Consider the following 25,313-nt stretch of genomic DNA (forward strand, 5'->3'; position numbering starts at 1 on the left):
ATATATAAGGTGAAAGTTTCAAACCACGAAAACTTATTTTTACAGCTCTCAGTTTCACTTATATTTGTATATCATGGACCTAAACATTCCCCAAATAAACTATATAAGCCTGAGTGAACGCCTTTTACTCTCCTTTCCAGTGTCAGTAAATATTGTATTAATATTTGCAAAGTGAGCATGACTATTTCCGATTGACTCAGATTTGTTTAGCATCTTAAAGTTGAGCTAACTGTGGAAAATAAGCATTTTGGTGTGTTTACTAGCTTAAGTTAGGATAATAATACATGTAATCCAAGGGCAATGTTAATTTTCCTTGTATTTAATTTCATATTAAATAAACATCATAAAAGGAAGTTACTCACCTTGTGCAGTAATGACGGTTCAAGAAGTGTATCCCTGTGGGTGCTCCACTGTAGGTATCAGGTTGCCCTGGTGCCACAAATAGGAGTTACATAGCAGTAGCCAGTTGGGCTGCACTGCACACCAAGCACCTTGTGCTTCGTGCATATGGCCTAACCCCTTTCAGTTCCTCATATAGCCCAAGTATCTGAAAAAGAGGAAAAGAAACCCCCGAAGAAGAGGGGAGGAGGGCAGGAAGTAGAGCACCCACAGGGACACACATCTTGAAGAACCGTTGTTACTGCACAAGGTGAGTAATTTCCCTCTCTCCTTAGAGTGATGTCCCCATGTGCGCTCCACTGTAGGTGACTTCATAGCAGTAATCAGGTAAGATAAAGATGGTAGGCTTCAGAGTCTCCGTTTTTTGGCAGTGGATAGCACTGCAGTGGCTACTGAGACATCATTAGAAAGATGTAGAAGAATAGCGTAGTCCTTTAGGAAGGTATGATTTGAAGACCATGTAGCAGCATGGCAGGTGTCCCAAAGGGGAATGTCTCACAGGAAGGCTGTAGATGTCGATATTGCTCCAGTGGTATGTGCTCTTGGTGGAGCAGGGAGCGTTCTGTGTTGTATGGTGAAGGAACAGAATTTGGACACTGTATGTGAAGCAAGCAGGAGAGTTTATTACACACAGCGCTGTTGAAGTGTCACATTGCTCGTTAGGGCTCCATGAACACTGCCAAACAATAGGTTACAACCAATTGTATAGGATGCTCAGTGGGCAGATCAAAGGAATGGAAAAGAGGGGAAGATCCCAGACCCGCTATATAGATGCTAATCGTGAGGCAAAATAAAAGCAATAATATAAAGTTATAGTGTTTCCACCCATAGCTCACATAATACCTTATATCTAGTAAAACAAGTATTTAAACAAAGCAGCCATCAATTATCATTTAAGTGTTAAGTGGGAATGTGTCAGTCAGCTTCAAGATTCTCAGTGGGCAGATTAAAGTGATGGAAGGGGGAGGGGATGATCCTGAACCCCCTGGATAGATGCTAATCATGAGGCAAAATAAAAGCAATAATATAAAGTTACATAGTGCTCAATATAATTGCTCAAATGATATCTTATATCTAGTAAAACAAGTATTTAAACAAAACAGCCATCAATTATCATTTATGTGTTTAGTGGGGATATGTCTGTCAGCTTCAAGAAGGTGTCTCTGGGGATTAAAGCAGAGACATTAGGAGTACTTGACAATGGTACATTTGCTCCTAGCACCATTGAATATTTCGTATTATGTCCTGCCTCCCATCCTGGGTCCTTAGCTGTACAATGGCCTTTTTTTGATGGGCTAGACTGGTGGGAATGGGGACGGAGGGTAACCATCATGTACTGTGTTTGTGTGCCAGTCCCAGACTCCAACTTTAAGAACCCCTATTCTAACAGAATATCATAGCCTGCCTCAGAAATTTTTACCGTGCAGTCCCTCCTCTTAACCTCAGGGTTCACTAACCCATCAAGTTAAATACAATAGTTTTAGTGTTTTCAGTTTGTTTTGGAATCGCCAATACAGCACCAATACCAATAGAAAGGTCAGAATAGACACTGCCCACATGACTCGACAGAATATTACCTACACCTGTCCCCATGGTAATCCATCGCCAGTGAAGGCGATACCCATAATCATTGTCTTGACTTCTACTGCCTGGCTGAGAGCCTTGGAATATTTGGTTTTGGCTTGGTCCACGGTTTCCCCTATCTGTGAGTACCTCAGACGGCTGATCCCAATGGGTCGTTGAGCCTTAGCCACCAACTCCTCGATTCTCCTCTAGGTACTTACTTCCGTTGTGCCATTCAGAATCCCAAGTCAGATTACCCATCATTGCCGGAGCATGGTGGAGCAGCGTTCCGTCAACAGTCAGGACTAATCGACGAGGGACCATCAGGCACGCAGATGGGTATGTGGAAGGGCAGGGCTTTACATTTAGTTCGATGGCGTGGTCAGTCTGGGCAGTCAGACACCAGTAGGTACCATTCCATTGGTATTGGTGCTGTATCATCGATTCCAAAACAAACTGAAAACACAAACTATTGTATTTTACCTGGCGGGCTTGTGAACCCTGAGGTTAAGAGGAGGGACTGCACGGTAAAAATTTCTGAGGCAGGCTATGATATTCTTTTAAGAGCCCCTGTTCTAAATTTGGAGTCTGGGACTGGCGCACACACACAGTACATGATGGTTACCCCCTGTCCCCATTCCCACCAGTCTAGCCCATCAAAGAAAGGCCATCGTACAGCTAAGGACCCAGGATGGGAGGCAGGACATGACACATTCAATGCTGCTAAGAACAAATGTACCATTGTCAAGTACTCCTAATGTCTCTGCTTTAATCCCCAGATGAACCACATCTGTGCAGAGACACCTTCTTGAAGCTGACAGACATATCCCCACTTAACACATAAATGATAATTGATGGCTGCTTTGTTTAAATACTTGTTTTACTAGATACAAGATATTATTTGAGCAATTATATTGAGCACTATGTAACTTTATATTATTGCTTTTATTTTGCCTCATGATTAGAATCTATCCAAGGGGTTCAGGATCATCCCCTCCCCCTTCCATCACTTTGATCTGCCCACTGAGAATCCTATACAACTGGTTGTAATCTATTGTTTGGCAGTGTTCACGGAGCGATGTGACACTCCAACAGCGCTGTGTGTAATAAGACTCTCCTGCTTGCTTCATATACGGTGTCCAAATTCTGTTCCTTCATACGGCATAACATTGTGTAATACAGGAAACAATGATGTTGGAGATCCATTGTAAAGAGAGTGACATCCCTTTGCATTACTCAGTGATTGATATAATCAGATGTTGTGAAGTATGGAAGGCTCTAGTGTGGTCTACGTAAAAAGAAAGAGCTTTGCAAACATTCAAAGTATGTAGTAGAGCTTCCTGTGAGGATGAACGTGGCTTTGGATAGAAGGTCGAGAAGACAATTGGCTCTTTGACATGAAAGTCAGAGCAGACTTTGGTAGAAAGGATGAGTGCGGGCACAACATAACACTGTCCTTGGTAAAAACAGTGTAAGATAGCAATGTTGTAAGGGCCGCAAGGTCACTAACTCTGCGGGCACGTGTTACTTCAAGCAGAAAAACTACCTTCATGGTCATCAGAGACAAAGGACAAGTTCACCAAGGGCTCAAATAGAGATCGAGTAAGAGTATCTAACACCTTCTCCTGGTTCCATAATGGTGGTGAAGGTATATAGTGGTGGAATGAGGTAAGGGAGACCTTTGAGAAACCTGATAGTAGGGTGCGAAAAGATACAATATCACTCTACTCTGGGATGGAAAGCAGTGATAGCAGCAAGATGGACTCTAAGAGAAGCTAGGGGTAAATTGAACTGCTTCAAATCAAAGGGGGGGAAAAAAAGCTCTTTCTTTTTACATAGACCACACTAGAGCCTTCTGTACTTCACAACACCTGTTTGTATCAATCGCGGAGTGATGCTAAGGGATGTCACTCTCTTTACAATGGATCATATACAGCAGAACTCCATATGGGTTGAAATAACTCTGTGCACCAGGCCAAGAATCTTGTCTATTTCTGGAAGTAAGTAGTGCAAGTGGTAAGACACCCACTATGCAGCGGGAAATCCTTTACCTTGTCTGAACAGAGTGTTTCGGTGTCATGGAACCAGCAAGAAGCCAAGCTGTTGGGTGTCTGCGGGTGATGAGTCAGCACAGTCCCCCATTCTGGGCCAGTAGATCTGGATGACAGTAGGAGACAAAAGGGGTCGAAAAGACATCCAGTAAAGATAAGGAACCCACGTCTGTCCAGACCAGGAAGATCACTCGAGAATCACTTGAGCACAGTCCCTCTTTGTTTTCCAAATACTCTTGGAATCAGCGGGATTGGCGGAAAGGTGTAGTATATCTGGGCATTCCAGGTGATTAAAAAGGCAATGCCAAATGATCCACGTCCTACGCCCACTCTTGAGTAATATGCATGGCACTTGGTATTGTTGTGGAAGGAGAACAGATCTATCTGAGGAAACCCCCTTTTCCGAAATATGGGTTGGAGTACTTGCCGATTGATCTCAGTTCTTGATCTACGATGAAATGTTTGCTCAAGGTGTCTGCTGCAGTACTGTTTATGCCAGGGAGATACGAAGCAGTCAAAGTTATCTTGTTGCCAATATACCAATTCTATAGACAGACTGCTTCCACACACAGGAAGCGAGAACACGCCCCACCTTGCCGATTGATGTAATGCATAGTTGTCATATTGCTGGTGAGTATTCGCACTGTACAACTGGTTGTGTGCGCTCAGAAGTGCTTGCAAGCGTTCATGACCACCTGAAGTTCTAGGAGGTTTATGTATAGATCTGTTCTGTGGTCAGACAACCGACCTTGAGTGAAATATCCATCTAGATGTGCTTCCTATCTGATCATGGATGCATTGGCTGTGATCTGTACCACGGCTGCTTGCATTGGAATGGTACTCTGGACAACAGGCTATTTGGATTTGTCTACCACAAGAGTGAGGCTGATACTTTGGGGGGTGGAGGGGAAGATACCTGTGAACCCGATGTTTGGATGGGATATAAAAGGATGCTAGCCAATGTTGAAGGCAGTGAAGATGCAGACGAACATGATGCACTACGTAAGTTGTGGCAGCCAAATGGCCCATCAGTTGTGAACAGATAAAGTACTGTCATCCTCAGACTTGTGGAAACTGTGCCAACCAGATCTTGTATGGCTTGGAATCTCTGCATTGGTAAGTAAGCGAAGGCAGTGAGAGAATAGAGACAAGCGCCTATGAAGTCTACAGTGGCTAAAAAGCAGACTTTTGATAATTGATGATGGGACCAAAGGACTAGAGGAGGTCTCTGGCTATAAATATTATGCCAAGTGTCTTCACACAAGATGAACTCTTTAAGAGACTACCGTCAAGGAATGGGAAAATTATCATATCATGTTGGCATAGGTGTGCAGCAACTACCACCAGAGTCTTTGAGAATACCTTGGGGTCTGAGGAAAGGCTGAATGGTAAGACTCAATACTGGAAGTGTTCCAATGCTATAGTAAAATGACGGAATCATCTGTGTGATGGATGAATCGTCACGTGAAAATACATACCCTGCAAGTCGAGGGCTGCAAACTAGTGCTGGAATTATAGACACAAGAGTCACCATCTTGAACCACTGCTTGCATAGTTATTTGTTAAACTTGCACAGATCTAAGATGGACCTCTATCCTCCCGTTTGCTTCCCCATGAGGAAATAGTTGGAGTAAAAACCTTTGGCCCTGAACTGATCGGGCACTCTCTTGACTGCTTCTATGGTGAGAAGGCGAGAAGCTTCTTGCCATTGGAATTCCTTGTGAGAGGGGTCCCTGAAGAATGACAGGGAAGGTGGGAGGGAAAGAGAAGTAAAGGGAATGGAGTAGCCAGATGTTACGACCTCCAGGACCCAGCAGTCCTTGGTAATTGTAGCCCACAGTTGACAGAATGGGTGCAAGTGGTGATTAAAAACAGTGATGTGATCTTGAAGAATATGAAGATGGGAGAGGTCGGGCAGGCCTCCGATTAAAGTTTCAAATCTGCTGCTTTTTGGACTGCAAATTGGAACAATTATTTTGTTGTTGCTTCCTCTGTACACGAGGTCTGGTGTGGGATTGATCAAACTCCCTTTGTTGTTAGTGGGAGGAGGAGAAATAAGAGTGCCGATGATAAGGTGTGTACCATCTGCAGCGATATGGAGGGGTAAACATGCTGATGCTACGGAGTGTAGTGCGAGCATCCTTGCTCGTATGTAGAACCTCATCTGTCTTTGCTCAAAACAATTTCTCCCTAATAAGGAGAGATGTTCCACCTTCCTTTGAAGCTCTTTAGCAACTCACACTGCTTGAAGCCAAGAGGCTCACCACATAACAGATGTTGCAGTAGAATGGGCCACAGTGTCTGCAATGTACTCTAGGGCCATTAGCAAAGCAAGACAAGTCATTGTGTAGCCCTCCCAGACTTTCAACACAGGTCTCCTATTGTCAGGGAGATAGTCCATCAACTCCGTGAGTTTGGAATAATTGCTGAAATCATGGTTAGCGAGGAGGGCGGAATAATTTGCTATGCAGAGTTGAAGGGTGGAGGACGAGTACATTTTTCTACCAAATAAATCCATGCACTTGGACTCTTTATCCTGGGAAACATTTCTGTACTGGGAAAGTTTTCACCTGTGCTGTGCCACATCCACTACTAATGAACTGGGTTGTGGGTGAGAACAGAAATCTAATCCCTTGGTGGGAACAAAGTATTTCTTGTCTGTGCACTTGTTTGGTGCTGGGGAGCGCACTCTGTTTTTCTATGCTGGGAGGGTCAGAACAGGAGAAAGAGTCCCTGGCCTCAGGTGGTTGAAGTGCCTTATCAAAAAGGAGCATGCCGAGGCACATCTCTCCATCACAGCAAGCCCTCACAGCCAGTTCAGGGAGCCGACAATGGGGGCATTTCTGCTGAATGCGTGCCTACCCCATGCAGGACAAATGTCCGTCTCATGCGGGCATAGGCTTGTGACAGCTGTCACCTTTTTTAAAGCCTGGGGAGCCCAGCATGACATAAGCATTGGTCAATACTTCTGCTTTCGCTCCCAGCCCATCTTCTCTTTACTTTTTTCTTTCTGGAAGTGAGGCTGCGGCAAACGGCTTTTTTTTTTTTTTTTTTTTTTTTTAAAAACAACAAAACACTATTATACACTACTAAGTATGTAACTAACGAGAACAACTGAACTAATTACATTTTTCTAACTGAGGTAATCTCTGTGGAGAGACGTAAGTTCCGTCTGCAGCCCAGGGTAGCGAAGAAGTTACCAAAGGGGGGCTGGGCCACGCACGAAGCACAGGGCGCTTGGTGTGCATGCACAGTCCAATTGGCTACTGCTACGGAAAACTCTAATCTGCAGAGCCAGGGCGACCCGACACCGACAGTAGAGCACCCACTGGGACATCACTTGAAGAAAAAGCATTACTCCTTGTTAATTATCCCTTGTTTTAATACATTTTCTTCCACACTTATGGACTGTTTAAAATATATATTTATATCTAGGTTTGTTGTTTGTACTGGTGGGTGGACATCCATACATTACCTCAATACTGGTGTTGCACCTAAGAAATTTCAACCCACCCAAAAGAAAATTCAGCCCACTCAAGGATAGAAAATGTTAGAGGGAACACTGCTGAGCATGCCTACTGGTTTGGTCTGTCAAAAGAAACTTGGGTGCCATGGGGAGTTTAGATGCCTATCATGTTAGCTAGCTACTGAATAGCGGTTTTGAGAATGTCAGTTGTGCCTAAATCCAACCTTTAGGTACAACTGACAATCAGGCATGTAAGTACTTTTGTGAATCTAGTTGTTTGATACCTATGAACTATTACTTTGAAGCTTAGGGCATATAGTCACATTCAGACACCCAAAATAATTGCACATAGCTACCATCAATTTAAATTAAAGCCATACTTACTTCAGAGAGCAGAATTTTGCCTTATCCACTAACAAAATTACTCTTTAAAAAATGTAACTGCATGACATTTACTTTTTGGGAGCTAAAAAGAGAACAGGAAAGTAAAATGTAGTCCCATAACACCCTGGAGACTAACAAAATATAAATATATAATATCATGAGCTTTCGTAGAGAGAGTAAAAACCTTTACAAAGTCACAACGGTGATAGCTGTTCTAAAAATAGAGCAATTCTATTTCAAAATTCTTTATAATTAACGGAATGTTATTTTGTTTTTAATCTCACAGTTATTCTTGTTGCTCTAGTAGGTGTTTCATACAGCAACAGTACAGAGAAAATAACTGTAAAACTATAATGATATTTGATAATATGTTCAAACACTACCTTTCTTCTTTGAGCATGTAGAAGGAAAATCCTTGTCTTCTACTTTCACTGAAGGTCTGTTGCATTTCATTCTACAAAAGAAGGAACGTCTTGCTCCAGAACAAAGTCGCGATGGCCCAGGTGTTATGTCTGTTTTAACTGGAAGCCCAGCTGCATAAAACAAAAAAGTTACCTTTATTAAAATTAATTCAAGTACATTATTAACTCCCCAGTAAAGTCTTTAAGGAGAGCGAAATGTACTCAGAAAACTCATATCAACTTCTCGGCACCCTGAGTTGATTTTTATTTATCACATATCTAATGCTGCGTTCCTGGGATTTACATGGAGAAGACTCACGTATTTCTTGTTCCTCCAAGTTAAAGAAGAAAGAGTTACTCACCTTGTGCAGTAACGGTTGTTCTTCGAGATGTGTCCCCGTGGGTGCTCCACTCTGGGTGCTGGTGCGTCCTCGCGCCGGCGACCGGAGACTTTTCTAGCTGTTTCTGCCGCGGCGCGCAGGCGCCGTGGCGCCCTCTAGTGTTGTTCGACTGAAGGGCGCCTGCGCGCGCGCGGCTCCTCCGTTCCTTCTCTACCCACCAGAGCATCAGGCTCCAAGCAGGGGAAGGAGGGAGGGTAGTGGAGCACCCACGGGGACACATCTCGAAGAACAACCGTTACTGCACAAGGTGAGTAACTCTTTCTTCTCCTTCGAGTGGTCCCCGTGGGTGCTCCACTCTGGGTGACTACACAGCAGTTGTCGGCTCGCGGAGGTGGGTTTGGAGCCGTGTGGTAGTAACTGTAGACAGCACTGCTTGCCCAACCGCCATAGAAGATGCTATCGAGGTGGAGAGAGCATAGTGTTGTGCAAAGGAATGGTCGGATGACCAGGTAGCGGCGTTGCAAATGTCTTGTAATGGTACATTATGGAGAAAAGCGGTCGTGGCAGCCACTGCTCTAGTGGAATGAGCTGTGATAAGTCCAGGTAAATCTTTGTTATATAAAGTATAAGAGGTCTTGATGCAGGATGTAATCCATTTAGAGATTCTTTGAGATGAGACTGCTTGTCCCTTAGATCTGTCCGCGTATGAGATGAAGAGTCTAGGCGAGGCCCGCCATGGTCTCGTGCGATCTATGTAAAACGCCAAAGCTCGGCGGACGTCGAGAGTGTGCCACACGGCGTGGGACGGTTCAGTGTGTGGTTTAGGAAAAAATGCAGGTAAGTGTATGGGTTCATTCACGTGGAAGGGAGAGAGTACTTTGGGTAGGAACTTAGGGTGGGGTCTAAGTACCACCCTGTCCTGTAAAAACACGGTATATGGGGGGTCAGCCATCAGAGCTGCAAGCTCACTCACCCTCCTACTGGAGGTGATGGCGACTAGGAAAGCCACCTTCATCGACAAATGAGAGAATGAGCAGGTTGCTATCGGCTCGAACGGGGGTTTTGTGAGGCTTTTGAGGACATGGTTGAGGTCCCAAATGGGGACTGGCGGACGAACCGGAGGAAAGGTGTTCTGCAGGCCTTTGAAGAAGCGCTTGGTTATTGGGTCAGCGAGGAAAGAAGAGCTTGGAGGGTGATGGTGGAAAGCTGCTATGGCTGCGGCATGGACCTTAATAGTACTAAGTGCTAGACCGGAATGTTTCAGAGAGAGTAAGTAGTCCAATAAGTCATGTATTGGAGCAAGGTGTGGTGGGTCTGCATGAGTCTGAGCGTACCATAGGGAAAAGCGCGTCCACTTGTAGCGGTAGGTCTTCCTAGTAGAGCGTCTGCGACTATTAATTAATATGTGTCTTACTTGTTCTGAGCAGGCAGTTTCGGCATCATGGAGCCATGAAGGAGCCAAGCGTGGAGCTTCAGTCTGGTGATGTCCGGGTGAAGGGTTTGACCGTGATCTTGTGAGAGGAGGTCGCAGCGTGGAGGGAAGGGATACGGTTCTGCTATCATCATTTTGAGGAGGTAAGGATACCATGTTCGTCTGGGCCAAGCAGGTGCCACCAAAATCACGCGTGCCTGACTCAATCTGATCTTGTCTAGGACTCTGTGCAGAAGTGGGAGGGGAGGAAAGGCGTAGAGGAGGGAGGCGTTCCATGCGATGGAAAGGGCGTCTCCGAGGGAATTCCTGCCCAGGGCTCCCCTGGAGCAGTAGAGGTGGCACTTGCGATTGTACTTTGTAGCGAAAAGGTCCACTTCTGGATGGCCCCAAAGACGGAAGATCGGTGTGAGGGCGCGTTTGTCGATCTCCCACTCGTGCTGGTCCATGAATGTGCGACTTAAGGTGTCTGCTGTGACATTGAGTATTCCGGGAAGGTATACTGCAGAGGGGGTGACCCCATGGGATAGGCACCAGGTCCAAAATTTGGTGGCTTCCGAGCATAGAGAAGGGGAGCGAGCGCCACCCTGACGGTTGATGTAATACATGCATGTGGTATTGTCCGTCATAATGGTGATGGTCTTGTGAGCTATGTGCTGAGTGAAATGCTGGCATGCGTATCTGACTGCCCGTAGCTCGAGAATGTTGATGTGGAGTGCTTGCTCTACGAATGACCATTTGCCTTGGGCTGTGATGGTTCCCAGATGAGCCCCCCATCCCATGAGTGATGCGTCTGTTATGAGTGTTAGAGTAGACGCTGGACGTTGAAAGGGGACACCGTGTAGCATGTTTCGAGGGGTTGTCCACCAGAGCATGGAATTGACAACGCGAGGTGGGATCGCAACATGCTTGCTCATTTGGTCTCTGAAAGGTTTGTATACCGTAGCGAGCCAGGACTGAAGGGGCCTCATGTGGAGTCTGGCGAGATTGACGACGTAAGTCGTAGAGGCCATGTGCCCTAGGATTTTGAGGCAATGGCGGATCGTGACAGTAGGCGCCGCCTGTGTTGCTCTGACAAGGTCGCATATCGTTGCGAACCTGTGATCGGGAAGAGTGGCCCTTGCTGTGATTGTATCGAGGAGGGCGCCTATGAATTCCAGTTTCTGTGTGGGACGCAAAGTGGATTTTGCGTAATTTATGTGGAACCCGAGACTGAGTAGGAGGTCTATTGTGGTGTCTGTCATGGCCTTTGCTTCTTGGAAAGACGCAGCTTTTATGAGGCAATCGTCCAGGTATGGAAATATTATGATGCCTTGGCGTCGGAGAAAGGCCATTACGACTGATAGGGTCTTGGAGAATACCCTGGGAGCCGTAGAAAGGCCAAACGGGAGTACTCTGTATTGGTAATGTTGGGTACCCACTATAAATCGTAGAAAGCGTCTGTGAGCAGGATGAATTGTAATATGGAAGTACGCGTCTTGAAGGTCGAGAGCCGAAAGCCAATCGTGTTGGTCGAGAGAGGGAATGATAGTTGAAAGGGTAACCATCTTGAAACGGTGGTACGCGATGTATTTGTTGAGGCGCCTGAGATCTAAAATGGGACGCCAGCCTCCTGTCTTCTTCTGGGTTAGGAAGTACGTCGAGTAGAATCCCCGGCCGCGGAATTGTGTTGGTACGTGTTCTACTGCGCCCAGTTGAATGAGGCGTGAGACTTCCTGTAGGAGTGCGGTTTCGTGAGAGGGGTCCCTGAAAGAGGGAAGGGTAGGAGGGTGGTTGGGCGGGGTAGAGGTAAAGGGGATGACGTAGCCAGACTGGACTAGATTCAAAACCCACTTGTCCGAGGTAATGAGGGACCATTGGTGGAAAAAGGCTCGGAGGGGGTAGTGAAATTGTAGGGTAGCTATCGGGAGGGTCGACGGATTGGCCTCCTGGCTCTCGACCAGGCCTTCAAACCTGCTGCTTGCCAGCCGGGGGGTGAGGTGTGGCATGTTGCTGTTGACGCTGAGGTCTACGGCGAAGTGGTCTTTGTTTACGGAAATCGTATTTGGGCTGTTGACGGAATGGTTCCCTGGGCCGTTGGTAAGGCTGATATCTATTCCTTCTAAAAGGAGGAGTGTACATTCCTAGAGTTCTAAGGGTTGTACGGGAGTCCTTCATAGAATGTAGCACCTCATCAGTCTTGGATGCAAATAAATTGGTGCGATCAAAGGGTAAATCCTCGACCTTTTGTTGAAGGTCCCTAGGGACACCAGAAGGTTGTAGCCATGACATTCGGCGTAGGACTATTGCGGAGGCTGTAATTCGAGCCGCAGTGTCTGCCACGTCCATGGCTGACTGTAAAGCTGTGCGTGAAATGGCCAGGCCCTCCTGCATAATGCTACGGAGGGTTGGGCGTTTATGCTCCGGGAGATGTTGAAGAAGGTCCTGGAGCTTCGCGTAATTGGCATTATCATAGTCTGCCAGCATAGCGGTATAATTGGCCGCTCTAAGGAGTAGTGTGGAAGAAGAATAGACCTTTCGGCCCATAATGTCCACCTTTTTGTGATCCCTGTCTTGTGGGGTTGATCTTAAATTAGGCTGTTTACCCTTGTGTCGGACCGAATCTACTACCAGGGAGTTAGGGGGTGGATGGGTGAACAGAAAGTCCATATCCTTGGGAGCGATAAAATATTTGCGGTCTACTCTCTTATTTGTTGGTGTAATGGACGCTGGCGTTTGCCAAATGTTGTTGGCTGGGTCCATAATAGCCTCATCCATCGGGATGGCGATTCTGGTAGCTGTTGGGGGTTGAAGTGAGCGGAGAAGTCGATATTGTTTGACCTGGACCTCCTGAAGATCTTTTTCTTGAGCTAGTGCAACTCGTTTAAAGAGCTCTTGAAACTTTTTAGTGTCATCTCCCGACGGTGGGGCATCAGTGGTGACCGCTTCGTCTGGGGAGGAAGAGGAGTTATGCATCGGAGATCTGGTCTCGCCGTCAGAAAGTGAATCATGGCCATCTGAAGGAGCAGGAGAGTTTGGCTCTGTAGCTGATGTGGTAGCAGGAGGAGAGGCTGGAGGTGGCCTAGAGACTGTAGATGAGGGTCGGTGGTGAGACCTCTTTGGGTGTGGACTCCACGGTTGCCATTGTGTGGCGTATGGTGGTGGTGGATATGGATATTGGTGTGGATACCATTGGTGCGGGGGGGGAGGGTATGCGTACTGAACCGCAGGCATTTGCCAGGATGGAAGTCTTTGAGACGGGCTGGAATGTTGTGACGAGAATCTGCTTCTAGGTTCGGTTCCGATGCCACTAGCTGAAGAATGGTGTGATCTGGTAGAATGGATGGAGGAAGTCGGGGATGGCGGTGCCGACGAGGTGTGACTCCGCACCGGGGATCGGTACCGACTTCGGCTGTGAGAGGGTGCCGAGCGGTGCGGTTTCGGCGGTGATGTCGGTGCCGACGTACCTCTCTGCACCGAGGTTTTAGTGGATAGGCTTTCGGTGCGGGCTTTCTTCGGTGCAGGGCCCGGTGCCGTTAGGTGTTGTTTCGGTACCGAGCGCTCCATAGACGGTGCCGTCGGAGCCGATGACGGCTTAGGTGCCGAGGCGGCCGGTGCCGTTGCCTTTTGATTCGGCTCAGAATGAGCTCTCTTATGCGGTGCCTGCGTCTTAGACCGCGGCGTACCGGAGGTTCCCGGCATGTCCACAGTGCTCACCGGCGATCCTGAGGACATAGCTGAGGCCGGAGGGAGAGCAGATTTTGGTGTCGCCGAGGAAGAATGGGTAGGAGGCTGATCTTTCTCCATACCCTTAGCTTGCTGAGGCGAGTCGTCTGAGGAGGGACGGAGCGACTTCTCGTATAAGAGAGTCGTGAGTCTGTTGGCTCTGTCACGTCGCGCTCTGGCTGTTAGCTTAGAGCAGTGCTGGCACTTCTGCGTCTGGTGTGCCTCCCCCAGACACTTAATGCACGCAGAGTGTCCGTCGGACGCCGGCATGGCGTCCCGACATGATTCGCAGCGCTTAAAGCCCGGCGAGCCGGGCATGAAGGGCTGGGGAACAAGCGGCGAACCGCAACGGGGGAAAAACTTTTTTTTTTTTTTTTTTTTTTTTTTTTTTAGTTTAACTGGTTAGGGGGGGTCTAAGAACTTGGATAATGAGGAAAGAGGGGGGTAAAAACGATAATTTTTAACTGTTTTCCTCTGACAGATTTGGCAGAGAGAGAGCTCCGTCTGCTGCCGAGGACGGTAGAGAAGGAACTGAGGAGCCGCGCGCGCGCAGGCGCCCTTCAGTCGAACAACACTAGAGGGCGCCACGGCGCCTGCGCGCCGCGGCAGAAACAGCTAGAAAAGTCTCCGGTCGCCGGCGCGAGGACGCACCAGCACCCAGAGTGGAGCACCCACGGGGACCACTCGAAGGAGAAGGTCTATTTATTGCTCTTTCTTTTTTGTTGGAAGATATATTTATTAGCCAAGCAAACAGCAAAACAAAAACAAAACAAAATTACATGGCTGGATAATTTATCTGTGTGACAACTGTCAACAGTGACCACATCAGATATAGGAACACCAACCTAGGATTAAGGGGTCCCAAATATGAAAGTCAGAGACTTGTTGCAATATTTTCTTTCCAACAGATTTTGCAATTCCTTTGCTCTCTCTAACTGTGCAGTTGGCCCATTTGCTACAAACCATTAATAGAGCCTGTGGTAAACTTACAAGACATGTATGACATTTGGGATTCCTTGAGAGCTTGATGCAACCAGGAATAATTCTATTAATGCCAATGGAATTGTGTTTGCTTATACCAGGGCTGACACCCCGACTTGAAAATGATCAGGCTGTTGGCCTATTCATTATGTGAGATGTTAACAGTACACATGGTGTTTAAATGTTTTCCAGTGCATACTGTTAATCCCATGTTGCTGTTAGTGACTACCTCAGGAATTTGGAGACTTGACACTTCACAAATGATGCTCACCAGCTAACAAGCAATTTATGAGCTCATACTTTGTCATAACATACATCATATAACAGTTTAATACCCCATTTATATGTAAAACATGCAAATAGTATCAGATATCTTTAAATTATTTGAAACTTATATAATATTAAGTGGTCCAAAAGTGTGTGCTCTCACTCACTCTCTTCCACTTTGCCCCCCTTCAGAAATAAAATACTTTGGATAGCTTGTTCAGTGGGTCTGTATATTTCTGTGCCTCAAAAATCACTGGCCTTGATCCTGCAACCAAAGTTATTTATACATGTGCTTGAGAAGAAAATGGACATACTTTGTCTAATTTTCATAAGTGACTTCTAGATTTACACCTGCTATTTTGCGTGTGCAAAGCACCACATCTGAACACAGAAAAATAATTTGCACAAAGGACCCCTTAATCCCCGTACTCTAACGGTCATAATAAACTTGTGTTGCAAAGATGCTGAATCGCTACTTTAAATATGAAAATGTTCTTATTAAAGCAACTTGCTTTAAAAACTAACCAAATAACATTCTAAAACAAATATGGTCACCTGATTATTAAACTACTTATCCCCAAAAGCCATAGGCCTAGGCAATCACCCTGCCAATGCAAAAAGTTATAGCTTCCTGCCAGTCTTCCGTTACAAGGATTTCCAATCTACAAAAGAGGACATCCAGGGTTAGCAGTAGCTTCCTAACTCACTAACCATATTGCTGTACAAGCAAACAAAATTCATTAGTTACTAACAAATTCAGGTACATTTAACTGTATAAAAATATAATCAGATAATGTATAATATCTAAGCTGACTGGCTATTATTTATGTTGTCAGTTTTTTACTCTTCCCAAGAAATAAACCACTCAAAGAGTCACAAATCTTTTCAAAAAGGTGTACAAGAAACTTTGAAAAAACCTCTTAATCCCTGCCACAGAGTTGTTTCAGGATTATTCTAGAACACATTACCCCTCAAAAAATGGCGTCCACAAACAAGTCATCCACACTGTATAGTTACACCACCCGAGCCTCACAAGGGCTGCATCTTCAGTAGGACAAAGGTTATATTCTTACCTCCTTTAACTAATTAATATGAGATAAAATCCAAGGAAAGACAATATAGTTTCTAGTTTTCGTGTGAGTTATCTGGTTCAACTGAACCCTAGTTTCTACCATAGTGCTCATCTGAGGAAGTGGGTTTTGCCAATAAAAGCTCATGATTTTACATTTATATTTTTGTTAGTCTCTAAGGTGCTACAGGACTACTCATTTATAAAGTTATAAGACTAACACAGTTACCACTGAGATATCTTTCCTGGTAACACCTGTGAGAATGACAGACTGACTTGTCTACATCAGGATTTTACAAGCATGAGGAAGGAACACATTTTTCTTAGCAAAGACAAGGCCTTGATGATGATGAACTCAATTCCTTGAATGTGCATTTCTCCCCTTTTCTGGGAAGTTATTGGATACTACATTTTAACCTGGCATTTAGACAAATGATATAAAATAGCTACTTAAAGGCTACTATACCAAACAGATACTATGACAAGATTAAGAAAAGGAAAACATTAGGCTGAACATCATTAAGATCATCTAGTCCAATCCCCAAAACTTGTAGCAGGACTTAGTATTACCTAGTCCAGTGTTTCTCAAAGTGTTACACAGGCCCATTTTGGGAAAGCCGCTAGTAGGCCTGCATCACTGGTTAGCTAAAGTGTCCGGAGCCTTGGAGCCTTGCAGCTCCTATTGGTTCAGGTTCACCATTTCCAGCCAAAGGGAGTTGGAGTTGATCTAACCTGTTCGTACAAATCTCCCATGATGAAGATTCCAAAACCTCCCCAAGTAATTTATTCCTGTGCTTAACCCACAGTGTCCTTGCTGCAATTGAAGCCCATTGCCCCTTGTCCTGATCTCCGAAGTTAAGGAGAACAAGTATTCTCCCTTCGCCTTTTATGTACTTCAGTCCGTGGTCACCAACCCATCGATCACGATCAACTGGTCTATCGCGAGGGCTTGACCAGTCAACTGCAAGGCGTTTGCCCCCCGCTCATTTGCCCCAACCCCTAAGAAGCCCCACTACCTACCTCCAGAGACAATGGAGGTAGTGCCGGCTTCCTCTGGGGTGGACGGAAGTCCTGCAGCTGCGCGCCACTTCTGGGGGTTCCGGAAATGCGCTGGCTGCTCCCCTCCCCCAGGTCTGTGGCATGCCGGGAACTTGCTGGGGGGAGGGGAGGGGGGCGAGGAGAGAGGAGGAGGAAGGGAGTCCCCAGAAGAGGTGCATGCTGGGGCTTCCCTCCTCTGCGGGAAGGGGGGAGTTGGCCCCGGAGAAAGCGCGCACCAGGGCTTCCCTGCTCCGTGGGAGGGGGAAGTCGTCCCTGGAGCCATGTCCAGAGGATTTGCGTGCCGGGGCTTCCCTCCTCTGCAGCGGGGAGGAGAGAGGAGTCCCGGGGGCAGGTGGAGGGGAAGGGGGAGGGAAGAGGGAGAGTCCCTGTCCCCTACCCCAACTGGCACCCTGTCCCCTGCTCCCACTAGCACCCTGTCCCACTGGCACCCTGTCCCCCACTCCAGCTCCCTGCCCCTTGCCCCAGCACCCACTAGCACCCTTCCCCAGTATCATGTCCCCTGCTCCCACCAGCACAGTTGAGGCCACATTAGTGAGGCTTGAGGGGTTTCTGGAGGAGTTATTTTTTTGCATCTCACTGGTGTGGCCCCTAGCTGACTTTTCTGCAGGTCAGTGACCCCTGACTCAAAACAGCTTCTCTGCCCTTCTCATAAATAAAGACAATGCAGAAACTGTGTGTGTTTGGCATAATATTTTATTTAAAAGTGAAGCCTGGCCAACAAACCCCCAACTGGGACCAAGCCCCCATCTGGCCGCAGCATCATAACACTCCTGCACCCGCCCCCCCCCACCCCCAGACCCTAGATCTGAACCTATCATACACTGGACCCCCCCCCCCCTGCCCTGAGCCCCTCACATACCCCAACCCAAATTCCTGCACCCTCACATCCATAAGCCTGTGGCTTGCTTAGTACTCCACCGCTCCATCTGACCCAAACACTCCCCAGCTTGGAGTCCCCTCCCCGAGCCAGCGTCCCCTTCTCCACCTCCTCCTGCATCCAAGTTTCCTCCCAGAGCTTGCACCTCTCACCCCTTCCCACACTCAAATCCCTCATTCCCACCTCAGAGCCCACACATCCTGTCTCAACCCAGTGAGGGTATGGCTAGACTGCAGGACTTTTTCCAGGATTCCAGAGATATCCCGGAAAAACTCTTCCGCATCCAGGAACATGTTTGTGCTTCCACTTTTTTTTAAATGGAAGAGCAAATATGCTCTTTCGGTAACCCCTGTATTCCTCGTTCCACGAGGAATAAGGGGTCTTCCGAAAGAAGGGACTTTTCTGACATTTGGTCCAGTCTAGACAGGCCAAATGTTGGAAAAACCTCTTCCTACAGAAGAATTGAAAAAACAGGCAGTACAGAATGTATAAGGGCTGGGGATAGCAAGTGATGGAGAGGAGGAGAATTGAGAGGGTGGGGCTTCAAGGAAGGGGTGGGGTTTTGGGGAAGGATGGGGCGGTAGATCTTGACTTGTTCTGACATTTAAAAAGTGATCTTGGGTGTAAAAAGGTTGGAGACCACTGACTTACGTGCTGCCCAGCTGAGGCTTAATCAACACAGAGTAGAGTAGAATTGTTTAGGTCTTCCTTACAACATTCTTGACAATACATCCCAGAACAATATTTGTTTTTTTTCCTTAACAGTGTCCAATTGTGGATTCATATATAGCTTGTGACCCACTATGACCTTGAGATCTCTTTTGGTAGTACTCCTTTCTAGGCAGTCATTTCCCATTTTGTTGCAATGTTTGTAGAAGAACGGTTTATGTAGTTAAAACCACAAGAAAATAAGTTAGGAGATCTAGACTCGGTTCCTAGTTCTACCAAAAAGATTACTTGTATGGTCTTCAGCAAGTCATTTGACCTCTCTGCAACTCAGTCTCTCCTTTGTAAAATGGACAAGGATTAATTAATCCATTTGAGATGTACAAATTAGTTCATTAGTATTTTATAAATATTAATCCATGAAGATCCTTAGTTGTAAGGCACAGTGGAAGTAAACAGTATTAGCCAGCATTTAATTGATATATCTGGTATAAAAAAGGAAATGATAAAAGTATATAAATTTCAAGGAAACAAACACTCACTTTTTGCATCTATGAGCCTCTCTCGGGGTGCGGTATCAGAAGAAGAGAGCTGCTCCTTAACTTTGGCGATATCCTTAGGATGAAGGTAGTCAAACAAACTCTGACCAATCAGATCATTCTGTAGATATGGAATATTAAATCAGAAATTAAAAATAAATACGCGTGTTAAAATTTGGGAAATATAGCATAAATGTTAAAGTGCCACTTAGTTTGTCAGTCTACTATGACAGTTTCTTCAGTCTATTGCAGTCAAAGTTTGGGCCTCTTTTCCCTGAAAAGGTTTATTCCCAATTATATAGCAAGTATTCATTGAAAAATTACAACTAAAACATATTCATGTCTCCCAAAGTTTTTAGAATATGAACCCTGAACAAAAATCCAGCCAATGGACTATGTTTTTAATTTAGTTTTGAAGTTCATACACTTTTAATGAAGGAGAAGGTGGTACAGAAAATTAAGGATATGGTAGCATCATAACAAGAGGTTTCCTAAAATTCAAACCTTGTGTTAAGTGTATATTAAACCTGCCTTTGGTTTGAGTATGCTGATTATTTTTCCAAATAGCTTGTCATATTAGATGGTAGCATAAGTGTAATTTCATTTTGCTCAGATTCCTCATCTTGTCAAATGCCACCCATATTTAAATTGTTCTCCCTTATACTGCTCCCGTGGGCATCTACTTATATAAATATTAGCACCCCTCCTCTTTGCCATCCAGCTACTATAAACTCAAATGCATTTTGATTTACTGGTAAACTGATATAAAGGCAACACTGTTTACACAGAGGGCTGCTGTTGCCTGATTGCAAAAGATGATTCTCAGTACAAACCTTACGTGACTTTACTTTATTAACAAGAAGGGAAGGGCAATCGAAGTAGATAAAACTGGAACTAAATGGAAAAATTTCCCAAAACATAGAGGTGTCCAACTGGCTTAAAACCCTAAGTACCATTTTTCAAAATTTGGAGTAAAATAAAACCAGAATCAAGTAGTTTTATAAAAGGTGAACAGATATTGCTCTGCACTTCCTGTATGAAGCTGAAATCAGAAGTAGTGTTACCAAAAGGAAGGTTTATTTCCAATCCACCAGAAACCAGGAAATTTTGTAAATCTTGCAAATTAGTCAGTTTCTGAAATAATTCCAGACTCAGACTTTTTAGATAAATACTCCAAAACTTTTCAGTCTCTGAGGTCTGTCCATTATTAGTTCCCAAGATACAGAACAATACCTGACTATAGTTGAGGATCTTGAAGACAGATTCTGAAACAAACAATATCTTCCCTCTGTCACAGCCCACAACAAACAGAAATCCATCTGCTGCCTAATTAGGATAGATATTTATATTATTACATTATATTTAAAACAGATCATTATATATTTTTAGCATTTAGCTACCTTTGTTACACAGTAGGATTGCTATATTAACATTAAATCTTTACATCGACAGAAATAATTAAATTAGTAAAGTATGACATTATGAGAAAAAGCTTAAACATCTTTTTGCACTTGTAATTAGATTTTTTTGGCACTATGCTCCTTAATTACAAGAACTTAAAGACAATTTCAGGAGTAGTAAAAACCCATATGATCTCATGTAATACATTTCTTAAATTAATTTTAATAAAATCAATAGCAAACCTTATTTTTTACCTAGCTTTATTTAATTTTATATTAATTCTACTGACTGGCTAAGCAGCAGTTCTGCAGAAAAGAACTGGGGATTACAGTGGATGAGAAGCTAGATATGAGTGAACAGCACACCCTTGTAGCCAAAAAGGCTAATGGCCAATCAGGGTGCATTTGTAGGAGCACTGCCAGCAGATCTAGGGAAATGATTGTTCCCCTTTATTCGGCACTGGTGAGGCCGAATATTGCCTCTTGAGTATTGCATCCAGTTCTGGGTCCCCCATTAAAGAAAGGATGTGGATGCACTGGAGAAAATCCAGTGGAGGACAATAAAAATGATTAGGGGGCTGGAACACATGACTTACAAGGAAAGGCTGAGGGATTTGGGTTTATTTAGTCTACCGAACAGAAAAGTGAGGGGGGAGTTGATAGCAGCCTTCAGCTACCTGAAGGGAGGTTCCAAAGAAGATCGAGAGAAGCTGTTCTCAGTGGTAACAGATGACAAAACGAGGAGTAATGGTCTCAAGTTGCAGTGGAGGGGGAGAGGGGTGGGAGTCTAGGTTGGATATGGGGGAAAACTATTTCCCTAGGAGGGTGGTGAAGCACTGAGATGGATTACCTAGGAAGGTGATGGACTCTCCGTCTCTTGAGGTTTTTAAATCCCAACTTACAGCCTTGACTGGGAGGATTTAATTGGGATTGGTCCTCCTTTTAGAAGGGGGTTGGACTTGACCTCCTGAGATCTCTTTTAATCCTACGATTCTGTAACTTCTTTTGGAAATTAAGTACGGTCCAGACCTTGCAGACATTTCTATGCATGTAAGTACTTCTACTTAATTCAATGGGCGTATACATAAGAATTTGTGGGGGATCAGGTCCTAATTTTGTAAATTCATACAAATCACAGAACCATTTAAATAACTCAATCTTGCATATACTATATTTGGTAATTAAATTAGATTTGTTAAGCACAGCAAACCTATTAAATCAATTTTTACGTCTGCGCTTAAGCACTAGAACAAAATGCTTAGCTTATGTTTTTATAGCACTGATATAGTATATAGATTTTATTTTTAAAATCAGTTGCGTTTACTCAACCTCAGTTATGACTTTTATGCATCAACTGATTATACACTGAAAATTGTATGTGCAGAAAAGTTTTATAAAAAAAACAAAAAAAACAACAAGCCAATAAGAAATGAGCTGAAAAAATGGTGTTCATTTATTTACTTTTAACTTCAGTAACCCAACAACTAAAAAGCCTAAGCAGATGGTAGGGTGATTTTATGCCAAAATGCTTGTGTGAAAATATTTTGAACTGGCCTATTATTTTTGCTCCCTCTATTCCCTCCCATTGCTTAATTTTCAGGTGTTGAGCATCCTCAAGTTCCACTGACTTCAAAGTGAAATTGCAGAGGTTCATCATCTTTGAAAATCAGCAGTCTCTCAAGTTGCACCATGGGTCTGGTTAAACGCACTGTGGTCTTTCCCATCTCTCCCCTTCTCTAAATTAATATTTTTTTAAATAGTATTTTAAGTTGAAACATACCCTGAGAATAAGATGTTTTAATTCATCATCTGACAGAAAAGCAGGTTTATAGTTTGCTTCTGTATATGGGTTTGTGGCACCTTAAAGAAAAAAGGAATAAGTGACTACTCCATGTAATATACTTAATATACACCCATTTACTATGCATAAATATATTCTTGTTTACAAAACACTTTTTCTTTAGTGCATTTTGATGGTCACTCAGGGGATTTTTCCAGCTCTGTTCTAATTGCAAGTTTCTTTTATAACAAATGGAACCTAGCAATCTTTACATTGCCTTTAATTAGTAAGCCAATTTAAGACTCTGCTTTTGGTCTCAAAGCTTATTTAAATGCATGCTGTCAAAGCAGTGTCCATGTGGGCCAGGATTTCAACACTCTATCATCCCTTACAGAGATAATGTCTCCCAAGAGCATGAGTAATCCAATATAAATAAGGGGTTCTGCAGCCATAACAACACATATGGACCATTCTCTTATTCCAAAAGCTCTAGACCAGACCATTCCTCACAGCTCAATGCAGAACAAAAGACAAGAGTTTTTGTAACTCACCTCGTAATGTTTTCATATGCTGAACAGCCATTCTGAGTACAGTAAGTTTATCTAGCTTTCGAGACATAGCATTGCACGTTGGTACCAAGGATGCCAATTCATCAATAAAACTGTTCATTTTATCTCGGCGTCTTTTTTCAATCTGGCTATGAGCCTCTCTAAGCAATAACAAAAATGTAAGATTGAACAGCATAACGAAGTTTCAAAGGATCAGAAAAAAACAAAAAAACAACGAATTTTAAAGAAAGAGACCACAAGACCCATTCTGCAACCCTTATCTTTAGGCAGGGTGAGCAAGATGCAGCCAGTGGGCCAGATCCGGCCCGCCTTGCCACTGGATCCAGCCACCTCACCAGAACCCTTAGGCAGTGAACAGCTCACGCTTTAAAAAGCCAGTTATTCTCCATTCTAAACTGCTGGGGAGGGAGGAGGGAAACTTCATGTTGTTCCCATCCCCAGCAAAATCTCTTAGCTCCTATTGGCCAATCTCTCAGTTTCCGACCAATAGTAGCTGAGAATTTTTGCTGGAGGTAGGGGCAGTGTAGGAAACCTTCTCCCTTCCTCCTCCACCCTTTCATGCCTGGAGCAGAGCCACATGGAGCAGCCTGTCTCAGGTTTCTGCTAGTAAGCACCTCTTAGCCAGAGCCTGCCACTAGCATCCCAGCCCCTCCCTTCCCCAACCCTCTTCCCCTCCTTCACATACCCAAACCCTCTGGCTCCCTCCTGCACCCAGATCTGGCACCCCAATCTCCTGCCCCAAATCACAATCCCCTCCTATCCTAGGTCACATCCCAGTCCCCTGCCCTAGGTCACAACTGCCTTCTTCACCCAAACTCCCTCCCAGACCCCAGTCTTCCTCCTGTACCCCCAATTCCTTACCCCAAGCTCCCTTCTGCTCCCAACCTCCATCCCAGAACCTGGAATTCCTCCATTAATATCCTGAAAGAGTGCAGCCCTCAACCACTTTCCAAAATCTTGCAGTGGACCCCCATAAAAAGTTATTGCCCATCCCTGTCTTAAGGCCACACACACGAAAGTAATCCCACTGAAGTAAATATTAAAAGTTAACTATTTGTGTGAATGAATATTATCTGTGGGAGTAAAAAGTAACAGGATGGGGCCCTAATTTAGCATCAGATATTCATATCTTGGGCAACGCTGTATGCTGCCTTATTTACAATCAATACTGAAATTATCTAACAAGCAGGTTCTATCTATTTTACGGTTTTGTATTGCTGCCTTCGTATCAGAGCACATCTACTGAAGTACTATAGGAATCATGTAAAAATTAAGGTCAAGGATGCATAAATACCAGTGTCCACAGCATAGCATTAAAAAGTGTAATTCATTATAATATTCACATTTACTGAAGTATGTGCTTTATGTAAATGTTCCCTTTTATGGTTACCAAATAAGTTTAGTATTCATCCTATTGTACTGTTAAAATATTTAGAAAAACAGCACTAAACTAGGCTCTTCCTAGTGCTTAGAAAAACTGAGCAGAGTATCACATCATCATTTTGATACCACACATTTAAATTCAAAGTGGCTTTTTTGTTTGTTTAATATTACATGAACTTCAGCACTTTACAGCCTAGCAATGTGATTAACACTTAGACTACGTCTAGACTGGCCCCTTCTCTGGAAGAGGCAGGCAAGTCAGAATAGGGAAATCCGTGGGGGATTTAAATACCCCCCACGGGATTTAAATAAACATGGCTGCCGCTTTTTTCCCAGCTTGGGGAAAAGCCGGAAAAGAGCGTCTAGACTGGCACGATCCTCCGGAATAAAGCCCTTTTCCGGAGGATCTCTTATTCCTACTTGCAAGAGATCCTCCGGAAAAGGGCTTTATTCCGGAGGATCGCGCCAGTCTAGATGCTCTTTTCCGGCTTTTCCCCAAGCTGGGAAAAAAGCGGCGGCCATGTTTATTTAAATCCCGCGGGGGATATTTAAATCCCCCGCGGATTTCCCTATTCTGACTTGCATGCTTTGCATGCCTCTTCCGGAGAAGGGGCCAGTCTAGACGTAGCCTTATAGAATGCAATTCTTTTGGTTCAATGTAGAGGGAGTTATCCAGGCTATAGTGTGAATGGGGATTGCTTTTTAACTATGCATTTCCAATAAAAAAAAAATCTACCATATTAGTATTTTAATAAAATAGAATGCAATTCATAAAAGAATAAATCTCTAAAACTGAAAATAGATGGAATAGCCAAACAGGAAAAAAAAGCACCAAAATAAGTTTTTACTTTGAGATTTGGGCCCAGATGCACAAGATCCTCAACATGACAGGAGAACTAGAATATCATTTTTTTCGGCAAGTTAAGAAATAATATAGCTTACCTTGCATTTTTAATTCTGCCTTGTTGGTCTGTATATTCCAAC

At 44.5% G+C, this 25,313-nt stretch overlaps 1 protein-coding gene and 1 long non-coding RNA gene across 11 annotated transcripts in view; one reads left to right on the plus strand and one right to left on the minus strand.

The window, feature by feature from the left end:
* The window catches only part of BMAL1 (basic helix-loop-helix ARNT like 1), a 123,116-nt gene that overhangs the window by 35,480 nt on the left and 62,323 nt on the right, over positions 1 to 25,313 (minus strand). For all 10 annotated transcript variants that reach the window (XM_075927854.1, XM_075927850.1, XM_075927855.1 and 7 more), the window contains 6 exons: positions 25,272 to 25,313; positions 22,929 to 23,086; positions 22,378 to 22,457; positions 20,431 to 20,523; positions 19,201 to 19,318; positions 8,247 to 8,396 (listed from right to left, as the gene is read on the minus strand). In XM_075927854.1, the coding sequence (XP_075783969.1) occupies positions 8,247 to 8,396; positions 19,201 to 19,318; positions 20,431 to 20,523; positions 22,378 to 22,457; positions 22,929 to 23,086; positions 25,272 to 25,313 (641 nt within the window). The remainder of the gene's footprint in view (positions 1 to 8,246; positions 8,397 to 19,200; positions 19,319 to 20,430; positions 20,524 to 22,377; positions 22,458 to 22,928; positions 23,087 to 25,271) is intronic.
* Positions 8,655 to 14,381, plus strand: LOC142829193 (uncharacterized). Its single transcript, XR_012903598.1, has 3 exons — positions 8,655 to 9,442; positions 10,033 to 10,180; positions 14,221 to 14,381. It is a non-coding gene; the product is annotated as an uncharacterized LOC142829193 (long non-coding RNA).

The sequence above is a fragment of the Pelodiscus sinensis genome, chromosome 4 (genome assembly GCF_049634645.1).
Source record: "Pelodiscus sinensis isolate JC-2024 chromosome 4, ASM4963464v1, whole genome shotgun sequence".
Classification (NCBI taxonomy): domain Eukaryota; kingdom Metazoa; phylum Chordata; order Testudines; family Trionychidae; genus Pelodiscus; species Pelodiscus sinensis.